Source organism: Schistocerca americana, chromosome 1 (genome assembly GCF_021461395.2).
Source record: "Schistocerca americana isolate TAMUIC-IGC-003095 chromosome 1, iqSchAmer2.1, whole genome shotgun sequence".
NCBI classification, from domain to species: Eukaryota; Metazoa; Arthropoda; class Insecta; order Orthoptera; family Acrididae; genus Schistocerca; species Schistocerca americana.
The window spans coordinates 840,601,241-840,625,664 of NC_060119.1; the positions used below are offsets into that span (position 1 = coordinate 840,601,241).

The window sequence follows — 24,424 nt, forward strand, 5'->3', positions numbered from 1 at the left end:
TCTTTTAGATGTCTTTATTCCCATTTCTTGCTTCATTTGCTGTGTTTTTGTATTTCTACTTTTTGTACTTAAATTCAGTTTACCATGTGTTATCTAAGACTTTTACTGGCTGTTGTCCTTTTACATATTTGATTCTCTACAACCTTCACTATTTCATCCCTCAAAGCTACCCATCTGTCTTGCATTGTTCTCCTGTTCCTTGTTCTAGTAAATCATTGTCTAGTGCTTAAACTGAACTGCATACAACTTCTGTTCTTTTAACTTATCTGGATCCCATCTCCCCAATTTCCTAACTTTCTGAAACTTCTTCAGTTTCAATCTGCAGTTCATAACCAATAAACTATGGTCATAGTCCACATTTACCAGTGGAAATGTTCTGTACTGTAGATGTTGTATTGAATCCTCTGTCTTACTCTTTTATAATCTGTCGGAAATCTTTTGGTATATCCAACCTTTTCCTCATAGACAATCTTCTTTCATAATTCTTCAACCCAGTCTTAATCATGATTAAACTGTGCTATGTGCAAAATTCTACCAGGCACTTTCCCTTTTCATTTGTTTACCCTTTACTCAGACTTCAAAAAGAATTTAGTAATTCCAGTTTCAAAGAAAGCAGGTGATGACAGGTGTGAATATTACCAAACTGTCAATTTAGTAAATCACGGTTGCAAAATACTAACATGAATTCTTTAAAGAAAAATGGGAAAACTGGCAGAAACCAAGCTTGGGTGACATCAGTTTGTATTCCAGAGAAATGTAGGAACACATAAGGTAATACTTATACACATAAGGAAATACTTATCTTAGAAAATACTAACGCAAATTCTTTACAGACGAATGGAAAAACTGGTAGAAGCCGACCTCAGGGAAGATCAGTTTGGATTCCGTAGAAATATTGGAACACTTGAGGCAATACTGACCCTATGACTCATGTTAGAGCTAGATTAAGGAAAGGCAAACCTACGTTTCTAGCATTTGTAAACTTAGAGAAAGCTTTTGACAACGTTGACTGGCATACTCTATTTCTAATTCTGAAGGTGGCAGGGGTAAAATACAGGGAGCGAAAGGCTATTTACAATTTTTACAGAAACCAGATGGCAGTTATAAGAGTCGAGGGACACGAAAGGCAAGCAGTGGTTGGGAAGGGAGTGAGACAGGGTTGTAGCCTCTCCTCGATGTTATTCAATCTGTATATTGAGCAAGCAGTGAAGGAAACAAAAGAAAAATTTGGAGTAGGTATTAAAATCCATGGAGAAGAAATAAAAACTTTGAGGTCCACCGATGACATTGTAATTCTGTCAGAGACAGCAAAGGATTTGGAAGATCAGTTGAACGGAATGGATAGTGTCTTGAAAGGAGGATATAAGATGAACATAAACAAAAGCAAAATGAGGATAATGGATTGTAGTCGGGTGATGCTGAGAAAATTAGATTAGGAAATGAGACACTTAAATTAGTAAATGAGTTCTGCTATCTGGGGAGCAAAATAACTGATGATGGTCGACGTAGAGAGGTTATAAAATGTAGACTGGCAATGGCAAGGAAAGCGTTTCTGAAGAAGAGAAATTAGTTAACATCGAGTATAGATTTAAGTGTCAGGAAGCCGTTTCTGAAAGTATTTGTATGGAGTGTAGCCATGTATGGAAGTTAAACATGGACGACAAATAGTTTGGATAAGAAGAGAATAGAAGCTTTTGAAATGTGGTGCTACAGAAGAATGCTGAAGATTAGATGGGTAGATCACATAACTAATGAAGAGGTATTGAATAGGATTGGGGAGAAGAGAAGTTTGTGGCACAACTTAACTAGAAGAAGGGATCGGTTGGTAGGACATGTTCTGAGGCCTCAAGGGATCACCAATTTAGTATTGGAGGGCAGCGTGGAAGGTAAAAATCGCAGAGGGAGACCAAGAGATGAATACACTAAGCAAATTCAGAAGGATGTAGGTTGCAGTAGTTACCAGGAGATGAAGAAGTTTGCACAGGATAGAGTAGCATGGAGAGCTGCATCAAACCAGTCTCAGGACTGAAGACCACAACAACAACAGAAGATAGGTCAAGAAAAGGTAATCTGTCATCTCTAGCATTTGTAGGCTCAGTGAAAGGTTTTGACAGTGTTGAATGGAATACTCTTTTTGAAATTCTGAAGATAGCAGGGATAAAATACAGTGAGTGAAAGACTATTTACAACTTTTACAGAAACCAGACAGCAATTATGAGAATCGAGGGGTGTGAAGGGGAAGCAGTGGTTGAGAAGGGGGGTGAGACAGTGTTGTAGCCTAGCATTGATGTATATTGAGGAAGCAGTGAAGGAAAGAAAAGAAGAATTTGAAGTAGGAATTTTAAAGTTTAGGGAGAAGAAATAAAAATTTTGAGGTTAGCCGATGACATTGTAATTCTGTCAGACACAGCAAAGGACTTGGAAGAGCAGTTGAACAGAATGGACACTGTTTTGAAAGGAGGATGTAAGATGAAAATCAACAAAAGCAAAACAATGGTAATGGAATGTAGTCAAATCAAATCAGGTGATGCTGAGGGAATTAGATTAGGAGTCAAAACACTTAAAGTAGTAGATGATTTTTGTTAATTGGGCAGAAAAACAACTGATGATGGCCAAAGTAGAGAGGATATAAAATGTAGACTGGCAATGGCAAGAAAAATAGATACAAGTTGTAGGAAGTCTTCCCTGAAAGTATTTATATGGAGTGCAGCCATGCATGGAAGTGAAACATGAATGATAAACAGCTTACACAAAAGAAGAATAGTAGCTTTTGAAATGTAGTGCTACAGAAGAATGCTGAAGATGAGGTGGTAGGTCACATAACTAATGGGGAGGTAGTAAACAGGATTGGGGAGAAAAGAAATTTGTGGCACAACCTGACTAGGAGGAGGAATTAGTTCGTAGGACACATTCTGAGAAATCAAGGGATCATCAATTTAGTATTAGAGGAAAGTGTGAGGGGTAAAAATTGTAGAGGGGGGCCAAGAGATGAATACAGTAAGCAGATTCAGAAGGATGTAAGTTGCATAGTTATTCAAAGATGGAGAGACTTGCACACGATAGAGTAGCATGTAGAGCTGCACCAAACCAGTCATCAGAGTGAAGCCCATAACACTCACCCTAGTCCATGTTCTTCTCCTATTTTTACCTTTCTACTATTGAATTCCAATTGCTCATCACAGATTTTCATCTCCTTTAATGATCTGAATATTTTGTATCATAATACATTCTTTCAACCTTTTCATCATCTGCAGAGGTAGTATTATGTGAATCTATTACTGTGGTAGTCATTGGCTTTGTATCTGTCTCTGCTACCATAATGCCCCCACTATGCTGTTAATAGTAGGTTGTACACATTAATATTTATTTTTCCAATTATTTGACTTACTCCTGTTTGATTTTGTGTGGGTAAATCTGTACTCGTGTGTCCATAAGTCTTGTTGTTCCTGCCAACACACTCTTGGTAATTCTCATTATATCAAACTTCACCTTATCCGTTTCTGTTTTTAAATTTTGTAACCTTCCTAACCAATTAAGGGAGCTAACTTTCCCCCCAATAATACCGAAAACATCAAATTTTTTCTTCCTGATGACAACATGTTTTTGAGTTGTCCATGCTTGAAGATCAGAATGAAGACTATTTTCCTGCAGAACATTTTATCCAGAAGGATACCATCATCATTAAACCATGCAGAGATATGTGTTATAAGAAAATAGAATAGCTGTAGTTTCTGCTTCTTTCACCCATTCACAGCAACAACATTGCAAGGTCATGTTGTCCGAATATTACAAGGCCCCACATCAGTCAATTATCCAGAGTGTTGCGCGCCTACAGCTACTGAAAAGTCAGCTGTCCCTATTCAGGAACCACATGTTCGCCAGGCCTCTCAACAGATATCCATCTCATGTGGTTGCATCTATGGCTTTGTTATTTGTTTTAGTGAGGCATGCAGTCCATCCGATCATGGTGAGAAATCATAAAATATCACGTATACTTTTACTGTAGAATACTATTGTGGGTTAATAATAGCATCAAATGTGACCTATTTAGCTCAGTAAATAATATAATGACTATAAATAACCATTTTCCACATAGCCTAACCACCTTACTGTTGCTATAGTTGTGGTAAGTTATAATATATCCACATATGAGATGAAGTTAGTCACCATTAGATATGTATAACAACACCAAGTGTGGCTACATTGAATGTTTGTAAAGTATTTATAAAAAAAATTGTTGGAATAAGCCTTCCAAAATGTTTTATACGGTTATATTTTTTCTGTGTTCTTTCTTTCAAAAATTCACCTCAGATTTGTGCATAACACCAAACAAAACAGACGTCTGATGTTACTTTGTTAGCAGCCTGTGCAAGAAGTTTTATAAGGAAGCACTGCCCCTCCTGTACAATTTTCAACTTCTCTCTGTTACCAAATTAACTATTCCGTGATGCTTCAGGGTGTGCCCTATCAATGAAGCCATTCTTTTAGTCAAGTTTGAAAGCTTCTGTTCTCTTTCTGTCCGTACTGTTTATTATTCATGTTTCACTTCCACATACCTCAACAACATAGAAAAATACGGTGGAACCTTGCATGACGAGCATAATTTGTTCCAGAATCTTACACATAGTGTGAAGCAGTCGTTAATAATGTGGTTCACGTGGACAAAGTACTGAAAGTTTTATCTGATTTATGACATTCATTCAAAGAAAGTTATACATACATTATCATGTAATTTATTATTCAGGGTACATAACTAATTCTTTTTTACTAGGAAGCTATCTCTAGTCATTTGTTTCTACCAACACCTCTTGAACATGCAACACAGCATTATTGTCAGATAAATTTGTAGTGCCTGTAGCCACTGCTTTATTGGAGGTGATTATTTTGAATGTATGGTGCAGCTGATTCCCAAGCTTTCAGCATTTCTCATATTGCATCAGAAGATTGCTGCTTTGCTGTTACTGCCTCCTCCTGCTCCTGCTCCTGCTCCTGCTCCTCCCACCCTCCTCCCCCCTGAAGAACTCCTGTCCACAACTTGCTGCTGTGAAACACATTGGAACACCATAAGCTATTCAGTGGTCATTTCTTGGCTGTGATCTTCCACAAGCTCATCAGTATCATTGTTATCCACTTGTAGTCCAATGCTCATGCCCAAAGACACAATCTTGTTGTTTGGAGTAGAGCTTCTTACAGTTTGAAATAATCTGCTGGTCCTTAGACTGGAATAATGGAATGGTTTTGGGAGGCTGAAATTCGATCTTGATGAATTGAAATTCTACAATGAGGTGGTCATATAGACCTGGAGAATGGGCAGGAGTGTTATCCATAACAAGCAAGACATGGAGTGGCAGATCCATCTCCATCAAATATTTTTTTGCCAAAGGACCACTTCATTGATCCAATCACAAAAAAGATCCCGTGTCACCCAACCCTTGTTGATGGACCTCCACATCACATTTAACCTGCTCTTCTGGCCTTTATGCTTCTTGGAGGGTCATGGAGTTTTTGACTGGTAAACAAGCAGTGCTTTCATGCTCAAATCGCCACTTGAATTGCCACAGAATAGGAATGTGACACAGTCTTTCATTGGCTTGTGACTGGACAACACATTCTCCTCTACTGTTACAAAGGTACGCTTCGGCATCTTTTACCGGTATAGACCTGTCTGATCACAATTAAAAACTACCAGAATCTACAAGCATCTTGAAGGTGCTGATGAAGTTCTCTGCCCCATTTGTGTTGGACATGGCTGCTTTGTCGTGCCTCTCAATGCTGTGGATGCCGGTTCTTCTTTTCAACTTCTCGAACCACCCACGACCTCACTTAAACACACACTTCATCCATTGATGATCCAGGTGTCTTCTTAAAAAGGTTGGCAAAAATCATTCTCGCCTTCTCACAAATAATGTTTTCATTAATAGTGTCGCCTTGCAATTCCTTTGCAATTGTCCATATAAAGAGCAACCTTTCGACATCATCCAGAGTACAGAACCGGTGTTTAGATACTCTTGTCACTCCCTTTGAAGCATCTGTCTCCTTAATCTTGTTCTTGTTCTTGAAGATAATTCAAATAGTTGATGAAGACCGATTGTATGTGCAATGCTCACACCACATATGTGTTTTTCAATCATTTTACTTTCAATTCTAAGATCATTTTCTTTCTCTTATGGTTATCTTCTGGCTTTATCTTCAGGGACATTTCTATGAAGGTTATTAAAATTAGCACAAAAAAAACACTGTGTAAACACAAGTTTAGAAAAATGTGGGACGACAAGCTGCACTAACATGGTAGGGGAAACAGTGCTATACCCAGACTGCAGTACATGCTAAAGGCATTGTACGATGCTGCTGCCGATTATGAAAGGTGTTCATATTGTTGAATGTTTCCCCTGCCACATGCGAACGGCTGGTGACGTAACACTAAATTATTGTCACTCATTATGCAAAACATCGATTGTTAAGTGAGTCTCTTTTTTTTTTTTTCAATTTGTTTTGGCTGTTACGCGAACTGCACATTATGGGAGGTGCTCATTAAACGAAGTTCCACTGTACTGTCAGAAAAGCCACTTAAATTTATATTTTTTAGAAAATATGTTCTTGCTATTGCCACGCTGCATTTTACATCCTCATTACTTCTGTGGTCAGTTATTTTGCTGCCCAAATAGCAAAACTCACCCACCAATTCTGCATCTATTCCCCATTATCATCTGACTTTATTTAGCTACTCTCTAAACACTCTTATTTTATTTTTATTCATCTTATAACCTCTTTCCAAGGCTCTACCCAGTATGTTCAACTGAGCTTTCAAGTGCTTTTGTATCTCAGCCAGAAGTATGTTATCAGAAAATTGCAAAGTTTTTGTTTCCTCTCTGAACTGTAATTCATTTTTCAAATCTCTCCTACTGTTGTGCTTGAACAGATTTCAGAAAACAATGGTTAAACAATGTATAATAACCTTTTTATTCTCTTTCATTCATTCATTCAGAGTGTTTGTTTTTAGTTTATGGGTCCTCAGCAAGTCATTCATTCTTTGTGTTCCATAGAGCCCATTACAAAGGAGAACCTCCAGAGATATGGAACTTGTCGGGGTATACATGAACAGAAGACAAGAAATTTATGTACAGGAATACCCCACACTTATGTAATAGGTGGGATGTAAATGGGGGTCCAATTTTGCATATAAATACATACAAATTATGTTCAGTTGGGACCAGATACCAAAAAAAACAGTATACTGTAAAAGAAAAATGTTTAATAAAAAGTTCAACATTACAACAAATTATATTACAGTGCAGTATTATACATTGCAACAATATAAAATGAATTTATTATGCACTTGAAAGATCAGTTGAAGATACTGGGTAGTGCCTTCCAAAGAGGTTATAAGATGAATGTAAATGAAATAAGAGTATAAAAGTGTAGGTCCATAAAATCTAAGTCTCATCTGATGAGAATTTTGTTTTCTTTCCTTGCAAAATTTCCTCATGGCATGCTAACAAATATTTTTATTCCCCATTTTTTAGCAGAAATTTGCTTTTCATTGGAGTCTATTTTGTTTAAAATTTGTAACCTATTTGCAATTTAACCAAGGCCCCTTGTCAAGTTTGCAACCATCATTTGATCTTCTGATTATTGAACTGGGTCCAAAGTAGTAGATTGTTTAGTGTTTTGCCCTTGCTCATGCATTTCTATAAGCTTATCATTTGTCAACTCCCGATTATGTGATTCCAGCAGTTCTTGAACGTCATCACCGTACTCTAAATTTGTCTCTGCAAGATTGACCACTTCTTCAATCACATTATAAATTTGGATTTGGTGCTGATTTCCCCTGATTTTCATTGGTGAAAAAATATGAACACAGTTTTTTACAGTCACTATTTAAAGTTATTTGTGAAATTTCATTCCAAGATTTCCAATAATTCTCAGAGTGTCTACAATATTGAATTGCTTCCAAAAGCCTTTAACACAGAGCTCATTGTTTTATCTCAAAGCTTCATATAGATGTTCAAACCATCATCTGTAGTAAACTGTAAATGTTATAATGACTCCCTGATCCATCGTTTGAAGCAAGCTGGTTGTATCGTTGTTGTTGTGGTCTTCAGTCCTGAGACTGGTTTGATGCAGCTCTCCATGCTACTCTATCCTGTGCAAGCTTCTTCATCTCCCAGTAACTACTGCAACCTACATCCTTCTGAATCTGCTTAGTGTATTCATCTCTTGGTCTCCCCCTTCGATTTTTACCCTCCATGCTGCCCTCCAATATTAAATTGGTGATCCCTTGATGCCTCAGAACATGTCCTACCAACCGATCCCTTCTAGTCAAGTTGTGCCACAAACTTCTCTTCTCCCCAATCCTGTTCAGTACCTCCTCATTAGTTATGTGATCTACCCATCTAATCTTCAGCTTTCTTCTGTAGCACCACATTTTGAAAGCTTCTATTCTCTTCTTGTCCAAACTATTTATCGTACACATATCACTTCCATACATGGCTAGACTCCATACAAATACTTTCAGAAACGGCTTCCTGACACTTAAATCTATACTCGATCTTAACAAATTTCGCTTCTTCAGAAACACTTTCCTTGCCATTGCCAGTCTACATTTTATATCCTCTCTACCTTGACCATCATCAGTTATTTTGCTCCCCAGATAGCAAAACTCCTTTACTACTTTAAGTGTCTCATTTCCTAATCTAATTCCCTGAGCATCACCCAACTTGATTAGACTAAATTCCATTATCCTCGTTTTGCTTTTGTTGGTGTTCATCTTATATCCTCCTTTCAAGACACTGTCTATTCCATTCAACTGCTCTTCCAAGTCCGTGGCTGTCTCTGACAGAATTACAGTCTCAATGGCGAACCTCAAAGTTTTTATTTCTTCTCCATGGATTTTAATACCTACTCCGAATTTTTCTCATGTTTCCTTTACCACTTGCTCAATATACAAATTGAATAAAATCGGGGAGGGGCTACAACTCTTGTCTCACTCCCTTCCCAACCACTGCCTCCCTTTCATGCCCCTCGACTCTTATAACTGCCATCTGGTTTCTGTACAAATTGTAAATAGCCTTTCACTCCCTGTATTTTACCCCAGCCACCTTCAGAATTTGAAAGAGAGTATTCCAGTCACCATTATCAAACGTTTTCTCTAAGTCTACAAACGCTAGAAATGTAGGTTTGCCTTTCCTTAATCTAGCTTCTAAGATAAGTCGTAGGGTCAGCATTGCCTCACGTGTTCCAATATTTCTACGGAATCCTAACTGATCTTCCCCAAGGTTGGTTTCTACTAGTTTTTCCATTCGTCTGTAAAGAATTCGCATTAGTATTTTACAGCCGTGACTTATTAAACTGATAGTTCGATAATTTTTGCATCTGTCAACAGCTACTTTCTTTGGGATTGGAATTATTATATTCTTCTTGAAGTCTGAGGGTATTTCGACTGTCTCATATGTATTGCTCACCAGATGGTAGAGTTTTTCAGGACTGGCTCTCCCAAGGCTGTCAGTAGTTCTGATGGAATGTTGTCTACACCCAGGGGCCTTGTTTCGACTCAGGTCTTTCAGTGCTCTGTCAAACTCTTCACGCAGTATCCTATCTCCCATTTCTTCTTCATCTGCATCCTCTTCCACTGTATCAAGGGACAAAAATACAACTTTCATACATGGGTCAAAATTAGAGTAACGGGAAGATGACCTGATGTTTTGCTGTGTAGCAGCATCATTTTACATGGGATTTGTTTTAATTGGCGATAATGTTTGTCTTCCGATATGAAGTAATGATGAAACCAATGCTCAGAAGGAGAAGCTGTCACCCAAGACCTAGTCTTTGACTTCCATTTCTGGTTGTCAGCTTCTCTTTCTGATCATTCATTTGGACAACCCTTCATATGTGAAGTTGAAAGTTATTGCCAATTAAAACAAATCCCATTTAAAGTAATGCTATTAATCAACAATGCACCATATCATCCTCCCGTTACTCTAATTTTGACCTATGTGTAAAAGTTGTATTTTTGCTACCGGATGCAACCTGCTTGCTGAGGCCAGATTGTGAGCACCTGCACATGGTGAGTGAAGCATTCTGGGTGGTGGGGGTAAGGAGGAGATAGTGGCAGGGAGGGGAAGGGACGGAATGGTAGGGGTCGGGGACTGTAAAGTGCTGCTTATGGGGGGTGGGGGACTGTAAAGTGCTGCTTATGGGAGTGTACAGGGACAAGGTGGAGAGAGGATAGGGCAGCTAGGTGCAGCGAGGAGTTAGACGGAGGGCAGGGCAACTCAGATTTAGATTTATTTTTTAAAGCTCTTGGATTTTCTGAGTGATAAACTAAGAGGGGTTTTGATTTACAATCACTAGCTGCATTCTCACCATCCATTGCTCTCAGCTAGCTTTAAAATCTGGAAAGTTTTTCTCTTCAGGCATGATAAAAGTTCTTTTAGGCAGCTTCTTCCAGAACAGACAAGTTTCATCTAAGTTGAATATGGTTTGGTTCATATAGCCACTTTCTTCTGTCACTGCTGTGAGTTTTTCTAGGTATAGCAATGCAGTCTGTTTATCAGTGCTGGCCACCTCTCTACCTTCTGTGATGCTCTGCCAGTTATGACGACTTTTGAACTGGCTAAACCAATGATTACTAGCTTTAAGTACAGGATGTACATAAAGTCTGGGAACACTTTCAATTATTTATTGCACAAGAACCAAACATTGTACAGATATCATACATTTTCAGGAGAAATCCTGCAAGTTTTTCTTTTTTTGTATACCGCCACAGTGTAGTTTGGTAATTTGCCGATAGTCAGCGCTAGTTGCAAACATGGTGAGTTCAGGTGTGGAGCGAGCTTTCTGTATGTTGGAGTTCAACAAAAACAGGTGTGCTCCAGCTGTTCAACAGATGTTTAGAACCAAGTACGATAGGAAGCCACCAACAAGGAAGGCCATTTACCACCAGCACAACAAATTTGTTATGATTGGTTGCTAGTGCCTGGCAAAGAAAAACGGACATCCCAGTGTGAGTGAAATGATTGTGGAGCATGTAAGAGAGACATTCATAAGGAGTCCAAAGAAATCAGTGTGTTGTGCATCCTGCGAACTCAAAATGGCTCCAATGATAGTGTGGAAAGTCCTACAACAGAAGCTGTCTATGAAACCATTCAAATTGCAGCTTGTGCAGCAGCTCAGTGATGACGACAAAGACAAGTGTCTTGTGTTTTGTTTGTAGTTGCAGCAACTGAATAGGGATGGTGATGGCATTGTTGATCACTTAATTTTTAGCGACAAAGCCACTTTTCACATTAATGGGAAAGTGAACAGGCTTAATTGTCAAATCTGGGGTATAAAGCATCCACACGAATCCATTGAATTTGAGTGTGATTCCCCAAAGGTAAATATTTTTCTTGCCTTGTCACGTCGATAACTGTACGGGCCATTCTTATTCGCCAAGAGCACTGTCACTGGATATTCCTACTTAGACATGTTGCAGCAATGGCTGATGCCTCAAATGCAATCGGACTCTCCGTCCATCTTTCAGCAGGATGGGGCTCCACCTAATTTTCATTATGAAGTTCGTGGGTACCTGAACACAGAGTTGCCGTGTCAATGGATCGGCCGTGCTACATAAGGGGACAGCTGTTTCATTAAATGGCCATCGCAATCACCAATTCTCACTCCGTGTGACTTTTTTCTGTGGGGACACATTAAAAAACTGGTGCATGTACCGCCTCCACCACATGATTTTGCAGAGCTCCAGGAGAGAGTACAGGAAGCGACTGCCAGAGTCAATGATGCCATGCTGGGACAGGTGTGACAAGAACTCGATTATCGTATTGACGTCTGCCGGGTCACTCATGGTTCACATATCGAATGTTTGTAAAAAAAACTTTGAGTTTTTCTTCAAAATGCAATATGTGTGTCATCTGTACAATGTTTTGTTCTTGCGCAATAAATAATTGAAAGTGTTCCTGGACATCTTTGGCTGCCTTCTCAGCTTCTTCTTTCAGTCCCTCAAAAATTAGCTTACTGTGAGAACACACCATATTCTGATCAGGACACTTTTTCATTCTTACTTGATTATCACACCATAATTTTAACATTGTTTCCATCTGCATGATAATAACATGACATTTATGAATGATACTTGAATTCCATGACTGAGCAATTTTCACAGCTTTGAGATTTTTTTCATTGCCTTTTATAACTGTTCTGATTTTTGATTCCATTAGATCAAACTTCTTTGTCAATTCACAGATTTTAATTTTTGCATCAAATTCTTTGATAATATTAAGTTTACATTCCAAAGAGAATGATTTTCTTTTCTTGTTTGAGGCAAATGAATTAATTCGCTTAGTTTGAATGACATAGAACCTATCAATGACACCAGTTCCGTGGATAAGATGAGTCTGCTCAAAGCGTGTCTGAACCTGTCGTAAACTGATCACTTTGTGGCCGGAGTGGGGGAATAGAGGTGTGCGACACTCAAACATATGAATCACATAATTCCGGATTTGTGTAAAATAGGGTAGCGTGAGTCAGTGTTTAGTACTATGCTGTTCATGCTTATGCTATCTAAATTTAACCGAATAAATTAGAAATAAATCTCCTGCTTCTTCTATTGTATTATGCTGCCCAGCAAAAGAAATTAAGCACCCAGAAGACATGGTCAACATAACTTCATACACATACACACCATCAGTGGGTGTGTAAATGATTTAGAGTTGCAATTCTCAGTGAAAAGTAGGACGGCTACCAGAGTACATTACTGTTGTTCATGTTTAGTGTTGTTACTAGGCTTTGTAGGACATAAGAGGCACGAATGGCGTCAGATCTGGAGTGATCACTGTGAAGGATATGGAAATGCTGTGTACTTGTGTGAGACAGAGTTATCAGCACCTGACAGTATTTGAAAGAGGCCTTGGGTCTCCATTTGGCTGGCTGATCGAATTATGCAATATCCAGATTTGTGGGGCATTCAGATGTGACAGTGGCCTGATGGTGAAATGCATGGAAACAACAGAGCAGGCTTACTCGTTGTCAAATTTCTGTTCTACCATGTTTGACCATTCCAAGGGAGGATCGCTGTATTGTGCACCAAGAATTTCGAAACTCGTTCGACATATGCCTGCCATCGAGAACAAGAAATGGACTCCCTGTAACGTTCTTTGTCATCCGATACCATTGGTCAGAGACTAGAAGAAGCAAGATTAGGTTATTATTGTCCCATGGATAAGCTTCCAATAACCCAACAGAAATGGCTGTGTTTGGAGTGGTGCTTTGACAGGAAGGCATGAACTATTGATGAATGAAGTCAATATCATTCAGTGGGGAATCACAGTTCTGCACTAGCCAGATGACCGTTGCCAACAAGTATGGCGGTGAACTGAGGAGAGGTCCTATTCTTCAAATTTTTTGAGAGGCACAGCAGTGTTACACTTGGTGTCCTTGTGTGGGGAGCCATCGAGTAGACTTCAGATCATGGCTAGTGGTCATTGAGAGAACTCTGACAGCACAATGCTGTGCCACGGGCACGCTGGCTCCTCATGTGTTGTCTCTTCTGTGACAGTATCATAGTGCCATTTTCCAACAGTACAGTGCATGTCTCCACAAGGACCGTGTCTCCATAAACTACCTCCATGTGGAAGTGCTCCCATAGCTGGCAAAATTCCCAGATCTGTCCCCAGTAGAACACGTGTGGGACCAGATCAGTCGTCATCTCCATCCCAATACCATCATTCAGGATTCTAGGCCACCTTGCCTCAGGGCAGGATACAACAGCTTTATGATACCCTTCCCAACTGAATCAGTGAATGCACCCAGGCAAGAGGGGTCGGAACATTACAGTGATAATGGGCTCATATTGCCAAGTTCTCTGTAAATTTGGCTCAATATTTATAATCATTGAAATAAAATCAAAAACCGTATCATCTCTTGAACTCTCAAAGTTTCATTTTGTTACCTGCTCCCCTTCTGGGTGCATCAATATTTTTCGTCAGGCAATGTATATAGCTGGAGTTTACCTGCTATTAGTGGCTTCATATTTACTTGATTACAATGGTACTCTTGAAAGAAGATATACACCTACACCTACATCTGCAAATACAGTCATATTCACAGCACATTACTACTTATCATACAGGTTCACAGTGAATACTGCTACTTGCTGTGTAGCTAAAAGAATTTTTAAACCTCTGAATTTAAATATTAAAATAATTTGTAGAAAAGAATTGCCAATGTAATATGTTTTTAATTTGTAGAGATTGGCAGTTTATTGCTTAATGTTTGACAGGAGGTTCTTGAATACCTTCCCATAAGTACGTAATTCCATCCTGAACCTAGACAAAGAAGTGAAGTCTACATGAAAATTATTTTTGTCTTTTATTGTGACTTTATGTATCACAGTTCAGCTGAAACTGATTTTTGTCATCTGCGGCAAAAACCATTAAGGAGTAAGTTATTGGAAAGTGAGTGCAAGAATTCCAAGATTTTTAAGAAAAAGCTTTTGCATGTTGTATGGTTATCTGTTTCACACACTATTTGTAGTGCTCATTTTTGCTGAGTAAACACTTCATTTACTGTAGGTACGCTGCCCAAGAACATTATTCCATAAGATATGTGACTCCCGTTATGTGATTGTTTTTATTACTTTGTTTATTTCTGAAATACCACTTTATCTTTGAGCAGGAGTCGACACCGGTACCAAATGCTCCAGTACCTGGTACATCTAGAGCATCAGTGCCAGCACCGGGGCAAGATTCAGTCCAAGAAGGAGAAGTGAAAACAGAATATTTCTCAGATAACTCACAATCTCTTCCTGGCATCATGGGAACCCAAGGACCAGTTGGATTTGAACCAGGGATGTTCCGGAAGGAGGGAACAGAAGGTGAAAGCAAGCATCATAAATCAGATGCTGTGTCTAAGGTATGTGTCAGCTATTCTACATGTATGTAAAACTGTCATGAGAGAGAGGAGCTCACATTGGTTTGATAAATGCAACAATATGTCTTAGAAAACAGTCTGGTTTTTGATAAATTGTAATTGAAAAATACTAAAGTGCCCAAGTATTACTGGCAATAGGCAGAGGAATTGTGGAGGAGAAAATAGGTTAACAGAACTTCTGAGGGGAACTTAAAAAGTGTCTAAGGAAAACACTGATAGGATTGGTGTTAAGTTCACATCCATAACTTAGAGCGTACCTAGAATTTGAGCTGGAAGGGAGAGGGAGGCCCGCAACTCATATTACAGTGCTGGCAATTAAAACTGCAACACCATGAAGGTGACACGCAAGAAACGTCATATTGGCATGAAGTATACCACATGGTTGCATGTTGTTTGGTAGTGCTTTATGCCTCCTGTCAGAAATAAAAACTTTTCTCAGCATATGATGGATTTGACAGTAGTAGGGTCATGGCTTATCAGCACTGTGGTTAAAATTATATCATTGCTGCTTGCATTGGGAAGGCTGCCAGACTATCACACACATATGGAATCCAGTGGATTCAGGAGGGCCATACTCAATGGCAACCTGAATCTCAATTGCTGCACACAGTTAGTTCTCAACAGGACAGATTTGTTCACTTGGCTGTGCAGGATCTTACAGCCACAATACATACCTTGATTTAGGAAATGGCGTCATTTTGCAGCAAGACAAGTATCTACATGAACAGTGTGGTGAAACCTGGAGCACCAGGGATTGTCAGCATGGCTACCATCCTCATAGCTTTCCTTGGTGCACCAGCAACAGCCAGTGACAGCACTGGACACGTCTAGTCATTTCTGTCAAGCCTGGGTCAGTGTGCATCATCATGATGGGCATATCGCTGTGTGGAAGTCCTGAGGAGAAGGAATGTTGCCAGGTTACATGCATCATCATCGTATAAGCTTAGCACATGGCCTGATGGCATGGATTGCCATTTGGCACACAATATGATCACCTTTGTTTACATAGCTGGTAACTTGGGCAGCAGGCATTCAATGCGAGTGTAGGGTGTTGTACATGGGTAGACTATTAGAACAGCCTAGGAGAGATGGAAGGAACATCAGTGACACAACAATCTAAAACAATGAAGCAGGTCAACAGCCGAGCAGTGCCTTGAATATAATCAAGAAATACTGTATGACAAGATCAGCATTGTGGTGCAGATGACAAGTTTCAGGGACACTGTAATTAATGAGTCTGTCAGAACAAAGGCATCAGAAAACCTAATAAATAGGGCAAAGGTTTCAAATTAACAAAGGCAGTCCAGGCAGTGAGTACACTTAAAAGCAAAACTGGCAGTAACTGAAGAAGGTGACTGGGTCAGTCACCAACTATTGTGCATACAATGGAAACAACAACTTGACTGAACACTTAAAAGTACACTATTTGCACATATTACTTTGCTGTCTGCTATATGACATTCAGACATTTATAAAATACTTTCTATACTTGCATTTTTGGAGGAAAAAAATTGTGAATTGAAGCTGCAGTACTACTAGAAGATTTTAGAACCTGAGTCATTAGGCATCATCAGTTTCAAAAATAATAGCAGCAAACAATAAAAAAGTTTAGAGATTTCATGACAGATGGTTGTTGGTACAGCTGCTACTAGTCATTGCCATGTCCTGGCTTTCTTGAAATTGATATTGAAATGATACTACATATGGGTGGTGGAGAAGAATGTAAGTTAAGTTTGTGAAAATCATACACAGCTCATAAAATTAGGTGCGTGTAAGTGCATGTTGTCTGTAAGGTGAGAAGAAATGTGTGTGTGTGTGTGTGTGTGTGTGTGTGTGTGTGTGAATTTGCACATGCACGTGTGCATGTATGTGTGCGTGTGTGTGCTTTAGTTCATAAAAGATTTCGTGTAAGATTTAGCTAAGTTCTTAATCTTGTTTACATGCCTTTCAGTGACTCAACACCTCTACAGTTCAGTGAGTTGTTACCTTTACTCCTTGAATTATTTACATTCCATTTTGACTGCCCAGTAATGGATTTATATTTGTAGAAATGTTGACTATTGGGAATACATCATTACATGTGGGTTAGATTTCAGCCCACAGCCACATTCCATATATATCACATAAATTAGCACTTAATCAGCCTTGTACACATCTTGAGAAAATATTACATTTAAATAGCTCAAGATTGAAGAGTGTGTGAGGAAATAAACATATTTCTATAGACAAGAAGTGACAGGTAGCCATGCCCTTGATGTAGTCAACTTGGAGTGTGTGTTTCAAATAAATATGGACACTCAAACATGACATTATTTTTATGTAATCTTTTTCTTTACATGGCATTTCTGTTTCAGCTTAAGAAGAAGAAGAAAGACAAGAAAAAGCATAAGCATAAACATAAACACAAACATGATCATAAACATGGAAAAGAGAAGGATAAAGATAAAGATAAAGATAAGGACAAAGACAAGGAGAAAGACAAAGACAAAGATAAGGATAAGGATAAGGAAAAAGAAAAGGAAAAAGAAAAGGATTCCAAAGAAAAGAAAGAACCTAGCAAACTGAAAGTTAAAGAAGAGACACTAAGTTCAGGAAGTTCAAGTCCCAGTCCTTCTGCATCAGCATCACGTGAATTCACCTTCTAAAAGCATAATATTTACATTTATACAGCTCTGATTTGCAATCTATGTTTCTCTTTGTCTCACAGTTGTAAAGAGGTGTCTCCAGGCGTCTAAAGCAAATGTAAGAATTCTTTTAGTACCAAAGTTTTGGACTGTAACTGTATAAGATGCAGCGTTTCTTTTTTTGTTTGTTATTGTACGTACTGAATAAACAGAATTTTATCTAGATGACTAGTAATTATAGTTGCAAGTTTTATAACTTGCATATCAGGATTATCATAGTAACCTTTCTGCTGAAGTTGTGGTTGCAGACAGAACTCAGTAAACAAAGTGAGTTGTTTTTCAGAAGCTGAATTGAATGTAACAGCTATAAACATCTCACAGTTAAACCATTCTCCCTCACCGTTATGAGCAGTCATATTGGTTTTGCATCTGAAGAGTTAAACACTTTTTTAAAAAAGTAAACAGGAAGTGAGCATCTTAAAATTTGGTGCAATCTTCTCAGTGAAATACTGATCTCAGTGAAATACTAGCTTGTAAAGAAACATTTTAACATTTCAAAAATGTTATTTGACAGATAATGCACTTGTCTATCTCAGTCTTGCTATCAAATTCACCTGAATACAGAGAATCAAGTGATTAAATAAAGAATTTTCACATTATATCGGGCATCATATGGCTAGTAATGATGACAGTGATGGAAGCCTTACAAACCACAATAAACATAAAATTACACTACACATTCTGCTCGGCACACAGGTAGGAAAAAACGCATTTCTAGTGATATCTAATAAGCCTGAATCACCTTTAAAAGAAATACAAATCATTAGTGTAATCAGTAGTAAATAAAATTTAATAGTAATAAGTTTATTGGAGACAAATAGCTATACGAGTTCAAAGTACAATGATGATAACACATGAAATTAGAAATTTTATGTATTGTGGTTTTCATATTCACTTATTGACCATGTCCTTTTGTTACAGTGTTCTATAAGGTAAGGTTTGCATATTTGATGACACAGTTTACACTCATGCATTACATTTGCTTCATGATCAACATGTTGCAAATAAGGTGGTGGAAACCAAAAATTGTCATTCTGGTGATCACGTGTCTCATTTCATAGTTTTCCTTTGTCCATGTTTGGTCAGTCATGGTGCCTATGCATTAAAATTCTGGAGGTACGTCTTCCCTTTTTTTTTCCTTCAACGTAGACTTTCCAAAGCACTGGTGTTGGGTAGCATCAGGTTTGTCCGTAGATCTTCAGTGAATAATGGTACCCTCGGTGGCAGATATACAAGTCTGGATCATGTTGTTTTGTACACTCCAATTTTTTTCTGTATGTAGGTTGCCTTTACTCTTTCTAATGTTGTTAGGTTTATCACTGTAAGATGTGGTCCAATAATATCTATGCCGTATGTCAGTATTGGGGAGATTTTTGCTCTGAACAGAGCCATTTCTGTTTCTAGACTGAGGGATGTAATGTAGTCTGTTTCATAGATTGCCATTATTGCTTGTATTGCATTATCTTCTACATGTTTTGTGAAATATTTTGCAGTTGTTTGCATTGTGGTCACTAGATACTTGTAGTCTGGAACAATTTTCAGTTTTTGCTCCCATATTACAACATCGTCTGCATATGCATATGAGATTACACTCTCCCTTTGGGGTATTATTACAGTTTCTTCCACTGCAAGGATAAATAACAGAGGACTCAGTGGGTCTCCCTAAGTACTCCGTTTGATCAGAATATTGGCTCTGGTGGGGGGAGGTTGTCCGAGATCCTTATTTGGTTCCGTCACAGTCTTGCGCTTACAATTCGTATCCATATGTTGTTTTCACTTAGGGTTTCTTAAGCCTTTTGTGAAGTTTATAAATACTACGTAAAACTTTTCACTGTCTTCAAGGGCTTTCAATACTCTTTTTAGCAGGAGTTTTATTGCAGTCACAGTTGGTCTTCCTGTCCTGAATCCCATTTGGCTCTCAGGGAGGTGTTTACTTTATTTATTCTGTTATTATAGCCTGAGAGCAAGATGGCCGCCGAGTAAGTGACACCAGAAACCATTTCCAGAAAGGTAAGTGATTTAGACAGGAATATAATTTAGTTTAACGCCGACAACAAATTAAATACGTGCATTAGCGTATCGTTTAGTCTTGCCGTTAAAGGTTTGACTTTTCTTTGCGTATTTTTTCAGAAAACACGAAAAGATCGTAACTTCGCGAAGTCGCGCTTAGGCTTAAATTTTGTAAATGTGTTTATTTCTTGTTTCACGATAATTTAACTAGTTTCTCGATAACAAATACGTAAACTACTGTAAATAGCAAATAACTTCATTGTTTTAATACAGATTTCAGAAAAACAGCGTAACTTTATATCAGAAACTTGCTTATATACATTTGTTTATAGGCCTAATTCTCGTAACGTTTTTGGAGAATCAAAGTTAAAGTATCTCATTTAATTGTCCTTTTTTTTTCATTCCATCGAGTGAAATATATAATAAATAGCGTACACCTTCATTGTTTTAATACAGATCTCAGAAAAACAGCGGGATTTTAAATCAGAAACTTGCTTATATACATTTGTGAATAGACTTAATTCTTGTAACGTCTTTTTTGATTTTCGGTAATTTAATTGATTTATTCTAGCTAAAGTATTATTTTTGCCATGAGTGAGAAGTGCCTGACTTGCCGTAGAATTGTTAGTTCCGGGGTTTGGTGTGATGGATGCAGTAGTTTTTTTCACTGGGGGGACTGCAGTGGCGTGGGTGTTGGGAAAGTGGGTCAGGCTCATCAGTGGTTATGTAGGATTTGCAGCAGAGATAGGAAGATAGTGGAACAGGAGGGGAAAATTGCTGCCCTTCAGGCTGAGCTAGATCAGGCTAGGGAAGATCTGGACAGGTTAAGGAGGGAGAAGGGCAAAGAGAGGTGGGAAGTGGCAACAGGTAGCAGAAGGAACAGGCCTAGAACTAAGTCTGACAGTTTTGTGGTGAATGTCAAAAATAAGTTTGACCTGTTGCTTCAGTTAGAAACTGATGAGCCTCAAGCAGAGGTAGGTGTAGACAGGACACAACAAACTTTCAATAGGAAATTGAAAAAGAATGTAGGAAAGTCATCGAAAAGGAAGAAAGTTTTGTTGTTAGGCAGTTCTCATGCCAGAGGTGTAGGCCAACTTCTGCAGGAGGAATTAGGACCAGAATACCAGGTCACAAATTTTTTCAAACCAAGTGCTAGTCTGGATCAGGTGACAGAGGATTTAGGTTCACTCTGTAAAGGATTTACTAGGGAAGACACCGTGGTTATTGTGGGAGGGCCAGGGAACAGCATCTACAGAGATCCTGGGTACAGTATAGAGTGTGACCTGGGAAAGATTGCGTCGGCATCGAGACACATCAATGTTGAATTTGTATCTGTCCTGAGACGCCATGACCGGCCTCATTTGAACTCTTCTGTTGGGAGAGTTAATTTGGAGTTGGAACGGCTGCTTGGGTCAGGTGCGGGGGCTCATATTGGTGTGGTTCCTGTTGATTATCTCAGTAGGTGGGACTATACCAGGCACGGCCTACATCTCAACAGGAAAGGGAAGGGGAAACTGGCTGGGGTAATAGCAGGAAATTTAAGGGGGGGAGGCACTGCCATGAATGGTAAAATACCAGTGGTTACAGGTGTTGGAGCAGTACCTTTTTTAGGATAGGTAAGACAGAAAGATGTCAAGTTCTATGAGAGGTTAGGATTGAAACAAATCTTCAGTTTAGGAAAGAAATTAAACAGCACAATTCTAGCACATTGGATCACCAATCACAGCTGTCAATTATAAATTTTCACCAATCACCAGAAATTTTATCTCCACCAAGTTGTATCTCAGTCCTAGGTAATTGCATTGATGAATTAAAGTCACCCAACCCAGTTGACATAATCTGCCTCTCTGAACACCATGTGACCACTGGTATAGGAACTAGGCCTAAGCACAATGAGAAACTCAGACAGGAGAGTACTGCAAATGTTAGAATAAGGAAAGGTTCTCGTAAAAGTATAATTAAAAATAATGTAAGCATATTTCATCAAAATATTGGGAGTTTAAAGAATAAAGTAGATGAGCTTCTGGTTTGTTTAGAAGATTTAGAAGCTGAGAATGAAATATACTATGCCTGTCTGAGCATCACATTGTTACTGATATGGATAAGGTAAATGTAAGTGGATATAAGCTCTCTGCACATGTAATGAGAGAAAATATGGAGAAAGGAGGAGTTGCCATATATGTCAAAAGTTATCATTGTGCAAAAAGTATAGAAACAAAAAAGTTTTGTGTAGAGAAACATATAGAAGCATGTGCCTGTGAGCTTAAATTAAATAAAGGCACATTTATAATTGTAACTGTATATAGGTCCCCATCAGGAAATTTTCATCTATTTCTGAAAAATTTGGACTCCTTGTTGTGCTATCTGTCAGACAGAGGGAAGCAAATTATTATTTGTGGGGACTTCAATGTAGATTCTCTTAAAGAGGGTAATAGGAAAAATGACCTTGAAGTATTACTTGGTTCTTTCAATTTGACACCCGTTATTGATTTTCCTACTCGGGTGGTAAAGGATAGCAGCTCACTGATAGATAACTTCTTTATAGACCAAGATAAGTTTAACCAGATAAATGCTCAGCCTGTCGAGAATGGTCTTTCTGATCATGGTGCACAGCTAGTTACAATATATGACATAGCTCCATTCAGCAATACTAAACAGTCCTCCAAAGTAGTATGTTCAGTCAACGATTTAACAATTGCGAATTTCAGGAAAAGCCTGCAGCAGTTAGACTGGGATGAGGTGTACCGTGAACCTGATGCCAATTTAAAATATAATTTATTTCATGACATTTTTGTAAATGCATTTGAAAACTGCTTCCCCAAGAAAATAGTTAAATATACTCGTAAGAAACCTTGTAACAAACCATGGCTTACTAAGGGTATAAAAATATCTTGTAACCGGAAAAGGGAAATGTATCTGACAGCAAGAAAGAGTAGTGACCCAGAAACTATCAAACATTATAAAAACTACTGTTTTATATTAAGAAAAGTTATTAAAAAATCCAGGAGTATGTGTATCATGTCTGAAATCAGCAACTCTGATAATAAAATTAAAACAATTTGGAATATTATTAAACGAGAAACAGGTCAACCAAGAGCAGAGGAAGACAGTATTACCATCAAATTGAATGAAAACTTTACGAACAAAAAGTCAGAAGTTGAAAATATTTTTAATAATCATTTTCTAAATGTTGTGGATATAGTAGGATCCAGGTGTTCATTAGAAGATGCTAGGCTGTTAATGGAAGAGGCCATACCTATGCAATTTGATACAATTGAAATCTCACCCACTTCTCCCTCTGAAATTAGGAAAATAATAAACTTGCTTAAAAGCAAAAACTCACATGGAATTGATGGCATTTCCAGCAAAATACTAAAAGCTTGTTGTCAACAGATAAGTAAGATTCTCAGCCACCTGTGTAATAGCTCTCTGAAACAGGGCATTTTCCCTGATAGACTGAAATATGCTATTGTTATACCTTTGCATAAAAAGGGGGATAGATCTGATGTCAACAATTACCGTCCAATCTCCCTTCTAACAGCTTTATCCAAAATTTTTGAGAAAGTAATGTATTCAAGAGTAGCTTCACATATCTGTAAAAATGAAGTACTAACAAAATGTCAGTTTGCTTTCCAGAAGGGTTTTTCAACAGAAAATGCCATATATGCTTTCACCAGTCAAATTTTGAATGATATGAATAACCGAACATCACCCATTGGGATTTTTTGTGATCTCTCAAAGGCTTTTGATTGTGTAAATCATGAAATTCTGCTAGACAAGCTCAAGTATTGTGGCATGAGTGGGACAGTGCACAAATGGTTTAATTCGTACCTAACTGGAAGAGTGCAGAAAGTTGAAATAAGTAGTTCTCATAACATGCAAAGATCAGCACATTCCTCAAACTGGGGAACTATCAAGAATGGGGTTCCACAAGGGTCAGTCTTGGGTCCTTTGTTGTTCTATTATATATTAATGACTTGCCATTCTATATTCATGAAGAGGCAAAGTTAGTTCTCTTTGCTGATGATACAAGTATAGTAATCACACCTGAGAAACAAGAATTAACTGATGAAATTGTCAATACTGTCTTTCAGAAAATTACTAAGTGGTTCCTTGTAAACGGACTCTCACTGAATTTTGATAAGACACAGTACATACAGTTCCGTACAGTGAATGGTATGACGCCATTAATAAATATAGACCTTAATCAGAAGCATATAGCTAAGGTAGAATATTCCAAATTTTTAGGTGTGTCCATTGATGAGAGATTAAATTGGAAGAAACACATTGATGATCTGCTGAAACGTTTGAGTTCAGCTACTTATGCAATAAGGGTCATTGCAAATTTTGCTGATAAACATCTTAGTAAATTAGCTTACTATGCCTATTTTCACTCATTGCTTTCATATGGCATCATATTTTGGGGTAATTCATCACTGAGGAATAAAGTATTTATTGCACAAAAGCGTGTAATCAGAATAATAGCTGGAGTCCACCCAAGATCGTCCTGCAGACATTTATTTAAGGATCTAGGGATATTCACAGTAGCTTCTCAGTATATATACTCTCTTATGAAATTTGTTATTAACAACCAAACCCAATTCAAAAGTAATAGCAGTGTGCATAACTACAATACTAGGAGAAAGGATGATCTTCACTATTCAAGATTAAATCTAACTTTGGCACAGAAAGGGGTGAATTATACTGGCACTAAAGTCTTTGGTCACTTACCAAATAGTATCAAAAGTCTGACAGATAACCAACAAGTATTTAAGAAGAAATTAAAAGAATTTCTGAATGACAACTCC

At 38.2% G+C, this 24,424-nt stretch overlaps 1 protein-coding gene across 1 annotated transcript in view; it reads left to right on the plus strand.

The window, feature by feature from the left end:
* The window catches only part of LOC124613240 (transcription initiation factor TFIID subunit 2), a 116,167-nt gene extending 98,395 nt beyond the window's left edge, over nt 1–17,772 (plus strand). The window contains exons 18-19 of the mRNA XM_047141921.1: nt 14,668–14,904; nt 17,277–17,772. Coding sequence (XP_046997877.1) covers nt 14,668–14,904; nt 17,277–17,567 — 528 coding nt within the window. The 3' untranslated portion in view covers nt 17,568–17,772. The remainder of the gene's footprint in view (nt 1–14,667; nt 14,905–17,276) is intronic.
* The last annotated feature ends 6,652 nt before the right edge of the window (nt 17,773–24,424 follow it).